Here is a 14,019-nt window from a genome sequence, read left to right on the forward strand (position 1 = left end):
ACTTATAATTTTAATTTCCCTTTGCTCCGAAACCTAAAATATTCCAAGGATTAGGACTTAGACATTTTTTAAGGGTTTGGGGGCATTATTCTGCTTAAACCATTAAGTTTTGGGTTGCTTTGTTGTACAGCATTATCATGACAAAAGATATCTAAAGCTAATATACTTTGTTTAGTATTTAAATTTTGGCATAGACAATAATCAAGAGATTTTAGAGTTTCTTACTGTGTAGAACTTTATCATCTCTGCCTTCTGTCCACTAAATGCCAGAAGGGCACAATCCTCATTCTCACTTGAGACTCAATTAATGACGTAAATTTAGCATATATTCTTCTTACACACTTTGTTTCTTTAATAATTATGAATAAGCTATTAAAATATATTGTCTGACTTTATATATGTGTTTAAACATAGAAAGTTTACCATATAACGTTTTCATGCAGCATTTTGCATAATCTAGCTCTATATTTTATCTGTAACACAATAGTCCATCCTTTTAATATAATGCAACTTTTAAAAAATTTTCATGTGAGTGTTTTTTTTTTTTTTTTGTTCAGGAAACAGAGTGCTCCTTTTAGTGTACATTTCAGTATTATCAATGAGTACAGATGTTGTGCTTTTAGACAATTTCCTTTTTTTAAAATTTAATATTTTGTTTAACTGAATCTATCTAGAATTGTATAATTTCAATGTGTTATCAATTTACAATTTTTTTTCTTTTTTCTTTTTTAAATTTTCAGCATAACAGTATTCCTTGTTTTTGCATCACACCCAGTGCTCCATGCAATCCATGCCCTCTCTAATACCCACCACCTGGTGCCCCCAACCTCTCACCCCCCCGCCCCTTCAAACCCCTCAAATTGTTTTTCAGAGTCCATAGTCTCTCATGGTTCACCTCCCCTTCCAATTTCCCCCAACTCCCTTCTCCTCTCTAACTCCCCTAGTCCTCCATGTTATTTGTTATGGTCCACAAATAAGTGAAACCATATGATAATTGACTCTCTCTTCTTGACTTATTTCACTCAGCATAATCTCTTCGAGTCCCGTCCATGTTGCTACAAAAGTTGGGTATTCATCCTTTCTGATGGAGGCACAATACTCCATAGTATATATGGACCACATCTTCCTTATCCATTCATCCATTGAAGGGCATCTTGGTTCTTTCCATAGTTTGGCGACCGTGGCCATTGCTGCTATAAACATTGGGGTACAGATGGCCCTTCTTTTCACGACATCTGTATCTTTGGGATACATACCCAGTAGTGCAATTGCAGGGTCATAGGGAAGCTCTATTTTTAATTTCTTGAGGAATCTCCACACTGTTCTCCAAAGTGGCTGCTCAAACTCAACACACACAAAACAGATAATCATATCAAAAAATGGGCAGAAGATATGAACAGACACTTCTCCAATGAAGACACACAAATGGCTATCAGACACATGAAAACATGTTCATTATCACTAGCCCTCAGGGAGATTCAAATTAAAACCACATTGAGATATCACCTTATACTAGTTAGAATGGCCAAAATTAGCAAGACAGGAAACAACATGTGTTGGAGGGGATGTGGAGAAAGGGGAACCCTCTTACACTGTTGGTGGGAATGCAAGTTGGTGCAGCCACTTTGGAGAACAGTGTGGAGATTCCTCAGGTGAGTGTTTTAACTTTTGCTAACACAGATAAAGAACAACCTTTTACTGTTTCTTTTTACAAGAGGTTTTCTGCAATAGTGTCTTAATCAACATGCTATAATATACCTTTTGTGATAATAAATGAGTTACAGTTGTGCTGAGTTATTGATCTCAGTCCTTATGCCAGCTGGGAGTGGGGTATGGGTGGGAGTTGGGTAGGATTGGGAATGAGAATGGGGTGGGGTGGGGTAGGAATAAGGGGGTTAGGATTGGGGTTGTGGGTAGGAATGGAACACTATCATAGAGGTTGCTCTGCCTCCAATTTTGAGGAGCCTCATTTTTTATACTGTAGTGTTGTAATTTTTCTTTTCTTTGACATTCCATGGTATTACAATGTTGGAAATATCGAACAATATAGTATAAACAAAGAAACAGAGTTACTTTACTCAAGTATATGCATACTTTCACCTTTAATACATCCTGTTAAATTTCTCTCCAAAATATTTCTGTCATCTTGCACATTCATCCACAATATTTGAGTGTTCACTTCTCTGTATTCTTACTAGCACTTAGTGTGGTTTATTTTTGTTATTCTGATGCATATGAAAAGGCATCTAATTAGTATTTACAGTTGCATTTTTCTTCTAAAAATTTATTAAACACATGAGCTTTGTTTCTGTGTATTTTTCCTGTTTTCTTAAATGGTTATTAGTCTCTTTAAAAACTGATTTGGAGTTATTTTTATTTTATGTTTATAAACATATTACCATGTATATTTTTCAATACTTTTCTCCTAACCTATTGAATGTTACTATTCCATATCATGCTAACATAAATTATGAAAAAGTGAATTGTATCAATTGTTTTGTAGGCCCAAGGCAGGTTGTCCCCAAGATGTGCCATTTCAGCATGCAGATTATGCAGATCTGAAAAAAATGAAAGCCTGGAAAACTCAAGAAGAAACTTTGACCACCCCTACAACTGCCTAGAAGAATTTAGGTAGAAGACCTATTTCAGAGAGAGATATCACCATAATTAAATTTGATTTCTCCTGTTAACCTGTCTCATGTCAATTTGATTCTTAGTCCAGCTGTAAAAATCCTGGAAGGCAAAGTAATTTCTTCTTCTCCCTGCCCAGTGTCATTTATGATATGTGCATTTTTGTCTTACTTTTCTTAATTGCCCAGGATCATCAAGATGTAAGCCTGCACTATTTTAAGAAGTTAAACCATTAGAATGTTTTTGTCTATGGATCCTGAAATGATCATGTCATTATGTTTTAAAATACATTTTTTTTTAAATTAAAAAGATTATTTATTTGAGAGAGAGGAAAAACAAACAAACAAGCAAGCTAACAAACATGAGCAGGAAGGAAAGGCAGAGGAGAAGCGACTCCTCACTGAGCAGAAAGCCCATTGTGGGGTCAAATCCCAGTTCTGGAAGTCAAGACCTGAGCTGAAGGCAGAGGCTTAACCAACTGAGCTACCCAGGATTTCCAGTTTAAAATATATAAATACCCAACTCCAACTACTGATGAGTAATCCTATCCTTTCTGATTAATGGCATATATGCCAAATAAATGTGTGGGTCTCTTTCTGGGCTTTTCATTATTTTACAGTTGTTATTTAATAATTCGTTATATCCAATAGATCAAGTCTCTTCACCATGTTATTGCAAACTTGGTTATTAAATTTTTATTTTTTCATGTAAATGTCACTGTTTGACAAGTTCTATAGAATTCCCTTTGGAATTTTAACTAGGCTTACATCTAATTTATGTACCCATTTGAGGAGACGTCTTTAGGGTGTTAAGGCTTTCATCCAAGATCGTAGCATGGTGTTCTCTTTAATCATGGTATTCTCTTTAATCACATATAATTAAAATATAAATATATAGTAACAAATATAAAATTCATTAATAATCTCTTACATTGCTCCATAATTTAAAACATTTTTCCGTCTATGTTGATTTTGTTTATGATAATCTTGTTGCACTCTCAATAGGCTACAAATTCTCTATAGATTCTCTTAATTTCTACACAAATATGACTTGAACTTCTTATTCTATTTATATTTTTAATATTTTATTTATTTATTTGAGAGAGAGAGAGCACAAGCCAGGGAGAGAGGCTGAGGGAGATAGAAAAGGAGAAGCTGACTCCCTGTTGAACAGGAAGCCTGCCGTGGGGCTCAGTCCTGGGACCTGGGATCCTGAGCCAAAGGCAGGTGCTTCACTGACTGAGCCACATACTTTTATTATTAGTTTTCTTTCTGATTGCTTGGCTGTGACCTCCAGGACAGTGTTCAGTATGGAAGAAATAGGGATACTAGTGGATTTCTTAGTAGTTTTTCTTTAGAAGCACTTACAAATGCTTCCAAATTTTCATGATTTATTGTATACTTCTAATTGGTTTGCCATTACCTGACACCACTTGCTTCTCATTATATTTTATTGAAAAGTGTATAGTTGGTTTAAGATTTCATGCCTATTTTCATTAGGTTTTTGTAGTAACATCATCTAATACTTTTTTATATTTGCTATATGTGATCTATGTCTTGTTTCCATTTCTAATATTTATTTTATTTTTCTTTTCCTAACACTCCAAATTCCTGGAAGATATGCATCAATAACACAATGAAATAATAAAACACATTAGTCTCTGTATTAGTCAAGTTTCAATCAGAAAAACGTAACTGAAAACAGAAACAGAAAAACATAGTGAAATTATAAATGTAGATATAGATGTAGATACAGATATAGTTCTATTCACAAGAATGGCTTTTACAGTCCTTTTTTGCTGGACCAGGAAGTCTGGAATGAATGAGGCAGATGGTCAGGAAGGAAAGATCACAGTAGGCAAGAGCCGCCCCAGGCATGGACTGAAGTTGTTTTCAACAGTGCAAGTCTCTCTCCTTGGAAGGTCCAAGCCCTCTTTAAGGCTGTCCAAGTGATTAAGAAAGGTCCACTCGGGTTAATTCCCCTAACTTAGAGTCAACTGATTGGGGTTTGTTGGTATATCTATGAAATCCCTTTACAGTAGCACCTATATGAGTGTTTGAATCACCAAGAGGTGCACGTGTGACACACCGTGGCTGCTGCTTCCTTCCTACATTTTTACCCTCGCTAAAGACTACTCCATATGGAACATGCTAGAATGGGAATTCAGGGAAATGTAGCTTAGCCTGCCCAAGCTGACATACCACAATGCTATCATAGCTTCCACAGAATGTACGACCTGGGACTTTCCCCAGAACTTGCCGACTTGTTTGTGGGAAACAAAGAAAGACATTATTTATTTCTTCTTCCTCTTATTTTTATTTTTTCCTTTTACCTATAGGAGTGTGATGAATCGAAGGCTTCCTGGAGGCACTTTAAGCTGTAGACAAAGAAGATGTTTCAGGGAATGTTTCTGTAAGAGGAACACTGCTGCAAGCCTGCACTGCTCTAGGTTTTTAAGGTGACTTATTAAAGATGTTTGTGGTAGTTGCACTGTCTGATAGAACCCATTAGGAGTGCATACCACATAGCAATTTCAGGAGAAACACCCCATTGAAATTTAAAACAAAAATTTTAATATTCTGTTTCTTAGAGCAATGATTCTTAAAATGGGATCTCCTAGCCAGTTGCATCAGCATTAATTGGAAATCCATCTGCTCCAAATTAATTGAATCAGAAATTCTGGGGGTGTGGACTAGCAACTTATGTTTTAATGAGAGCTACAGGTAATTCTGAATCACACTGAAGTTCAAATATTGCTGGCTTAGAGAGTCTCGGGAGCTAGGATCAATAGTATGCAGCTGACCAGAATTTAGATCTGGTCCAGTTGTGGGGATTGCCCACAGGAAGGATAGGTCCATTTCAATACAGTGTGATTAGCGGAGAAAATGACCAGAGGAGTATTTAAGAAGGTGACAAGAAGACCAAGTCCTGCAGTAAATTGTGAACAGAGACTATAATTTTGCAAAGACAATTTTTGGAAGTCTTCCTGCATAATCTGGGGTCCTAGATCATAGCTGGGGCTGGTTTTCTGGGAAGTGGTATTTAAGAAACTTGTTCATGATCTGAAAGAGGTTTCTGATACCTGACGGAGTAAAGTATATGAGGGTTGAGGCTATACCAAATAAACTCTGTATTTGGAAGTCTTGGCCAAGAGTGAATTAGACCCAGAAAAAACTAGGTTATGGATTTAATGCAAAGAAACTCTCTGACAACACAGTTTACTGAGATAAACACAATGAATATAGATTCTCACCTAAAAAACACCAGGAGATATAGGTTTGGTAATGTTTAATGTATAAGTCTTCTTAATATAATTACCTCAGATGGTAAAGAAATGCCTTTGGCAATACACATCTTCTACCCATAAGTGCAATTTCTATTGAGTTCCATTACCAGCTTGCTACATCTTGCATGGATAATACAAAAAAAAAAAAAATAAATAAAATGACAAGACATCTTACAAAGCCAGTTGTTCTGCATCTGCATAACAATCGTCAGTCTAGGGACATATACAGTAATAGTGGAGTCCCATGAAGGAGTAAACATAGCAGACAGGCCAGGGATAATCACTGAGGGTAAGAAGGAAAGCATGTCCCGAGGTCCCTGGGGAATGGCACTGCATTGGTAACAGAGAGGGATTCAGATCAGATACCCACAGTCCCTATAGCCTCAGTGCTTCTAAAATGTTAGGCACCCTTGGATAAATAGTGCCAGCACTAAGATGTAGAGGATTAAAACCAAAACAAAACAAAGAGAAAGTGCTCCAAGAGAGTAGACTGCAAATATTTTTTCCTGCCTCTTTAACAAAAGCCTCTGCCCTCACTTTACATTCTCATCTGGTCAACCAAAAGACAAAAGCTTAGCTGCTCAATTTCCTAGGGAACATAAAGGCTCCCTGGATGACTCCAGGCATAAATCCAGGGCAACCCACTGAAATCTCTGGGGTTCCTTTAAGATAGGTTTCATCATTATAACAACTTTTCAGCTCAACATTCAGATAGTTGAGGGTGGAAGATTAGCAATGCTCTTTCAGACTTCTGACGATGCTTCCAAACTGCTGTGACTTGTCATTTCTGCTGTCCTGGAGTCAGGTGAGTTTGGGCTAAGGAAAAAGTCTGAAAAAGATATTTCTTAGCCCTCAAGAGAACTCTGTCTGTGAAATTTGTAGATCGGAAGTTTACTTCACAGCAGGGAGGATATTTAGAGACCAGGAAAGGGGATTCTGCTGAATAACATCCCTGTGTGGTTTGAATTAGAGTTGTAGTTAACAATCTTCCTATAATAGAAGTGTTAGTTTGGCATTAGGCCAAATAGAAAGAGGAATGGAGTAGGGAGATGCCAGCAAAGGAAGAAGCAAGTAATATATTAGCCAGACCAGGGAAATGGGAGGCGTTGTGGAGAAAGTTCAAGACATTTACTATGATATTCCTAAAATCACTAATAAGAAATAATTACCCACTAACCATTTGAGAGAAATGTGTGTACCTAGTGAAATAGACAGACACTGTATCAACACCAAGAAATTGGATAGAGGAATCATTGGGACTTTAATGATTACCTTAAATGTGTTCATGGTCAATTGTTCTAAAATGATTGCTTTGGGCTTTTTCATGGCCCAGTGTTCTCACTAGGAAGAAGTAGGCATGTTTATCTGTGCTCTTCTGCAGACCAAGTGACAGCTTTTGGTCTGTGGTGCAGTTTCAGACGTGGAAAGTCTGCTCTATCCCCAGTTTTCTCCCCAAATTATGACGTTCAAATTTTTATCTTACTGAGAGCATTGGCTGTAATGTCACAATGAAAACTGGTTTAGAGATTGAGTCAGAGGGACAGGTTCACATTGAAGTATGAGTAACAATGGTCATACATATTTATCAACATCTTAAACTATTTAATACAAGAGGTGCTGTGAAACTACAGACTCATTCCTGTGAATTGGATGGGGTGATGATGAACCTGGGTGAGTTATTAAGAATGCAGAGCCCTGTGAAGGGGTTGGTGTGCATAAAGTTAGAATCCCTTAGAAAGAAACCACAAAAACTGCAAGTAATGTTCACTTACATCCAGCCATTTAGGAGTCAATCTAATCAAGTGATATGTGGTAACCTGTGTTCAGTCCAGGCTCTACAAGAAAAAAATCCATAAAGCATAGAGTCTGATACCTAACTAACACACAGAAAACAACCTCACTGAAGAATCATTAAGTTAAGCCTTCTGGCTATGCGTGAGTGTATTTGTGAGGCAATTGAAAACTGTAGGGATGTCTGGCAAAAACTAAGTTTGCTGGGTGGTGTGGTGAGCAAGGCTTTGCTGCCTGTGCATCTGACTCCAGCTCCATTATCTATGTTGAGCCATTCAGCTTAGCCAAAATCCACATTAGCTCATCAAGCAAATCTGTGTCATAAAAAACAGTGCTGGGTATGTCCAGGTTAGCCAAAAGCAGCCAGGGGAGCTATTTTCCAATCTCCTAATGATTGCCATGTGAACTCAGGGCACACAGAAAAAATTATAAAGAACATTTCTTTTATCAGCAAGCTTGCTCTGCAACTGAACAGTTCTCATGACATAAATGTTCATGCGAGGACTAGATTTGGATGGCTTAGGAAACAGTGTGAGGATTCTATATTGGATAGGAGATCATTTTTGTCTGAAAATAAAGGCAATGATAATAGTAAATGATATTTATTGATATTTTCTATGGGCCACAAACTGTTTCAAGGTACTTTTAAAGTTTTTCATCAACCTTAAAAACTATTATTATTATTATTATTGTTATAATTATTTAAAAAAGGTCAAAAATTTATAGGATCTTAGAGGAAAATTAATTAGTCCAAGGCAGCACTGACAGTAAGAGGCAAATACAAGGATTTGTTTCCAGTTTCATAGATTCCAATGTCTACACTTTTTTTTTTAACCACCACAACTTTCTGCTTTAAAAACTCCAAGTTCCTGCTTCCAAAATATCCTACCTCTTCAAAGAATATGCCAAGACAAGCATGAGGTCTCAAAGTATTCTTGCCTAATATTAGGTGGAGAAATAACACAAATCATCAATAATAGTCATATTTTTAGATAAGCTCAAACTTTCACCTTGATATGTTTTTCCTTAGGGAAGATAAGGCCCTTGGTCAAATTGATCAGAAATTTAGATCTTTGCAATCTTGGCCCTTCTAGGCATAAGCTCACAGAACCCTGTGACCAATGAGACTCTTGTATGCACCTGCTCGTAAAACTATGTTTATATCCCTTCTGTGGAAGTTATGTGGTTTATTGGCCTAGAGCTGTGATTAGCATAGCATTTGTCACCAACCTCCCCTCCTTCTGTTAGTCTTTATTTCTGAAAACAAATAGTTGATTTTGTTTACTAACAGGTTTGGTTTATCTGGTGGTTTCTTTTTCTTTCTTTCTTTTTCTTTTTCTTTTTTTTTTTTTCTCTTAAACCTAGCTAAATGGTAATGAAGGATCTTCTGTGCAGAAGATGAAACTTCCCTGATTTTTTTCTCCAGTAACTATGCTCTTAAAGTATCTGGTCCATTAAGGAATAGGAGAGTTTACTTCTGTTCTCTTCTGATATATACACAATAGGAGCAAGAAAGAGTTGTAACAAGGACTCAATTCCCGTGTGATAACTGTTTTCTAACTCCTCAAATATCCTAGAATCAGTGGCTTTTTTGGTATTGATTATTCCAGTACTGGTTATACAGTTTCCAGAATAGGGATCATTAAAGAGGAGGCTCACATTAAATATTTGTGGTTGAATACATAGAACAAATTTCTGGGCAGTAAAGTTCTTATTCCTGTTTTGAAAACTTCTAGGTAAAGTGCTTTCTCATCTTTTATCTTAATGACTAGATTTTTGTTTTTATCTCATTACTATCATGATTTCAAATGTTCTGCATGGTTTCTCCAACTTAAGTACTCCCCACAATAGGCTGTATCCTCTTAGGGAGGGGAGGTATGGGAAATGTGGGAGAAAGAGTAGTAAAAGATTTACTTCAACTGAGGATGAGACATCGCCATCTAGGCATGAGTCAAACTAGTTACAAAATCACTTCTTGTGATTGGTGGAAGAGTGAAATTGAGGAATTGGCTACATCCTTTCTTTGACATCACCAAGAACCAGTCAGAATGTGAATGAAGGGTTAACCCAAGAGTGGACTGTAAGAAGTTGGAAGTTTCTGTTTCAGAAATAGAATGAAGTCCAAAAAGGGTTTACTTGAGCATCTTGGGAGGTGGAAACTAGACGTGTGAATTGCAAGACTTACAGAATTGCAAGTGTAGGTTGATCAGGAATGTGTGAAAATTTCTCTTGGTTAGTGGAAGGTATAGAAACAGCCATGATAATAATATTGGAAACAATTTCCAAGTACTGGGTCCCAAACCAGAATCCATTCTAGGTTGAAAAACAAGAAAAATATCCAGCTCCACCCAGTGAACTGTGTGGGCAGATTGTGTTTTGGACTGACAGTCCCACCATATCTTTTCCTGTACTTCAGAAGCGTATGAGTGACTGAGTGTGTGTGTGTGTGTGTGTGTGTGTGTTATATTCCTGGGAAGAATGGATGAAGTTCATACCTTTCTTTGACCACAATAGACTTTAGCTAGAAGACAATTTTGATTTCTTTAAATGCCTGTTTGAATCTTTTTTTCACATTAATGTATTTTATTTAACAAATATTATGTATAAAGTACTATTCAAAGGTCTGTACAAATATTAACCAATATAAATCTCTTAACAACTCTAAAGGATTTTATTTTTATTATCCTAATTTACAGTTGATAACATTTGCCTAACACTTATATCTAGTAAGTGTCATTCAAGGTTCATTCACGTCTCTGTCCTGTGTTGTCTCTTCAGGTAGTGTGATACTGTGTGTGGGTTTCTGACCAGAGAAGATGCTCAGAGCCTTTGTCCAGTCCATGGAGTCTCCTAATCATACTAATCTGGACCCTTCTGTTTTCTTCCTCCTGGGCATCCCAGGTCTGGAACAATTTCACTTGTGGTTCTCACTCCCAGTGTGCTGCCTGGGTACAGCCACAATTGTGGGCAACATCACCATCCTGATTGTTGTTGCCACTGAACCAGCATTGCACAAGCCTGTGTACTTGTTCTTATGCATGCTCTCAACCATTGACTTGGCTGCCTCCTTCTCCACAGTTCCCAAGCTCCTGGCCATCCTCTGGTGTGGATCCGGACACATCTCTGCCTCTGCCTGCCTGGCACAGATGTTCTTCATTCATGCCTTCTGCATGATGGAGTCTACTGTGCTGCTCGCCATGGCCTTTGATCGCTATGTGGCCATTTGTCATCCACTTCGCTATGCTACTATCCTCACTGACACCATCATTGCCCGAATTGGAGTGGTAGCTATGGTGCGGGGCTCCATGCTCATGCTTCCATGTCCCTTCCTCATTGGGCGTTTGAGCTTCTGCCAAAGCCATGTGATCCCCCACACATACTGTGAGCACATGGCTGTTGTGAAACTAGCATGTGGAGACACCAGGCCTAACCGTGTGTATGGGCTGACAGCAGCACTGTTGGTCATAGGGGTTGACTTATTTTGCATTGGTCTTTCCTATGTTTTTATTGCACGAGCTGTCCTTCGTCTTTCATCCCGTGAAGCTCGGTCCAAGGCCCTGGGGACCTGTGGTTCTCATGTTTGTGTCATCCTAATCTCTTATACACCAGCCCTCTTCTCTTTTTTTACCCATCGCTTTGGCCACCATGTTCCACTCCATATTCACATTCTTTTGGCCAATGTTTATCTGCTCTTTCCACCTGCTCTTAATCCTATGGTATATGGAGTTAAGACCAAAGAAATTCGGGAAAGGGTTGTGAGAGTGTTTCAAAGAGGACAGGGAACTGGGGTCAAGGTATCTGAGTGATCAAGAGGTATAGGAAGGACTTAGTCCAAAAAAGAAGATTTTCAAGATTAAATAATCCTCAGTATTCGAGACTGGAAAGAGATTTTAGTCTTGCACTAATGTCCTCCACAGTACCTCCTAGACTATTTCCAGGAATAATAAATCACAGAGGAGGTCAAATTAGTTAAGCATCCTTAACTTCCATCCCAGGAAGTATAGGTTAGAAGAGACTCTGCGTAGTCATAAGAACTTCCCTTACTCTCTGACACTCTCCTAATCCAACAGATATGGGTTTCTAAACTCATACTTCACAATATAGCTGTTGTGTTACCATCTGCAAGGAGCAGGAGATAGGACATAGAGCCACAAGTTAAAGAAAGTAGACCTGCCAGGTACTTACATGCTTTTGGATAAAGGTTGTATTTTCTCCATTAGCACTTGAAACCAAAAGAGGAGAAGGAATCACCAACACCCACAATATTAGCAAATGGGAGAGCTAGGGTTTGAAACCTAGAATCCTCTGGTACAAAATAATAACACATCTACAGATGAGAGTATAGGATAGGTCAGGAATAGCCCTTTATTTCTAAATTTGGAATATTCATCCTATAGATATATTCTTGTCTCTACACTCTAGGGAATGAACTTAATTTCAGATGACCTGGATATTATTCCCTGAAAAGCAATGTCCAAATATTCTTACACATTCTTACAAGGGCCTCCCAGAGGTCATTGACTTCTATCTCTAAACTTACAAAGGACAGTCACTTACACAAACCAATAGATGAGGCCATGCATTCATCCATTTATTTAGAAGGAAAAGAGAGTCACCCCACAATGCCAGGGAAAGGAGACACAAAACCCACTGCTAGAAATTCATAGACCCTTTCTCTCTTGAAGAGTATCAGTCCTGAAGGCTGAACATCGAAGACCAGGTTTTTAAAGCTTTCCTCCCAAGAATATGAATGTTTTGACTGTGATACTTCACAGAGGTGGGGATAAATAATTTTGAAATATTACAATTCAATAAAATATGCTGAATATTGTCTGTTTTTCAAAGGAAAGAAAATCAGTATCGTGTTCTCTAGGAGGATTGTCACTGTGGGTGGTACTGTTTTAATTAATTTTTCATTCTAATCCTCGAATCGAGATATTCGTAAAAGATTTTTAAGAATTTAGGCAATTCTAAATACTATAGTTTATCAGCTGACTTTCAGTTTTATACTTCAAACTTATAATCTTGCCAGCATACAAATCCTACACCCCAACTCTGGGAAACGTCTGTACTTCTGTGTTTTGAGTTCCTATACTCAGTGTGGAGCAGTTCTAAAGAAAAAATATAAAGACATGCAGACTCCAAACACTGTTTGCTCACAGTTTTGGATATTAAGTAGGAATCTGTTGCTACATAGCTATACTTTTAACTGTTGCATGGTTTGAAATAGTTAATGTTTATCATTTTCAATTTTCTTTTTTTTAAATTAATTAATTTATTTTCAGCATAACAGTATTCGTTTTTTTTTCACCACACCCAGTGCTCCATGCAATCCGTGCCCTCTATAAAACCCACCACCTGGTACCCCAACCTCCCACCCCCCCGCTACTTCAAACCCCTCAGATTGTTTTCATTTTCAATTTTCTTATATACCCCTGCCCCTCATGGTTGCCAGAGTCCATTCATTTCTATTCTGTAAAGAAAAATGACACTATGAGAAGTATACACCTCAAATTCTAATCCTCATGTTAACTTTTGACATATATAGGCATTGTTTCCTCCTTTATTACTGTACATATTTATTATTAATTATTTTTTTTTTCTGATCAAGCAAGCTTCATAAAATATACTCTAGGGAGCTCAGACCATCACTCACTTCTTCTAGTTCCTATTTCCACAAGTGTTCAAATTTATAAGCACATTGATCCAACAACAAAATTTCTTTTGACCTTTTTTATGCAAGTTTCTGAAAAATACTTTTGGAACTAATTACTTCTGTTTCCTTGTCTCCAATCCCTTCCTACATTATAATCTGATTTCACCATAAGTTAAAGTTTCCATTGAAACATTGGCCACCAAAGCCACAGGTAATCTTTTCTAACCAGACTTCCTTACAACACATTGTGTTATTGACCATACATACTTCTCCAGAATCTCTCCTCTGTGACATCTGTTATACCACCCAATCCTAGCTTTTCTTCCATTTCAATAATGTTTTCCTCCTTGTTCTCAAAGAAATTATATTAGGTTAAAAAGGAAGCTTCAGTGAGGTCCATAAGGAAGAAATAATTTAAAAAATTCAAGACTGAGGGCAATGAGGCTAGAAATTAAAAAAATAAAATTTAGTATCTTTAGCTAGTCAGCACCTATAAATGCAAATGTCATTGACATATTCATTTCTTCAATAAAATAAGTGTAAAAGTCCTGAACATAAAGTTGTCCTTGGCATGACAGAATGAAAACCCTATGTGATTTAAATAAATAATAATAGAGTATCATAGATGATTTATGAGCAACTATATTTATTTTAG

The 14,019-nt window shown here is 37.3% G+C and overlaps 1 protein-coding gene across 1 annotated transcript; it reads left to right on the forward strand.

Annotated features, from left to right (window-relative positions):
- Positions 1 to 10,524: 10,524 nt before the first annotated feature.
- On the forward strand, positions 10,525 to 11,514 carry LOC309840087 (olfactory receptor 52P1; the record flags this gene model as incomplete). Its single annotated transcript, XM_082682150.1, has 1 exon — positions 10,525 to 11,514. One exon carries the CDS (start codon positions 10,525 to 10,527, stop codon positions 11,512 to 11,514), a length of 990 nt encoding a protein of 329 aa, XP_082538276.1.
- Between the last annotated feature and the right edge of the window lie 2,505 nt (positions 11,515 to 14,019).

The sequence above is a fragment of the Mustela nivalis genome, assembly GCF_964662115.1.
Source record: "Mustela nivalis genome assembly, chromosome: 9".
NCBI classification, from domain to species: Eukaryota; Metazoa; Chordata; class Mammalia; order Carnivora; family Mustelidae; genus Mustela; species Mustela nivalis.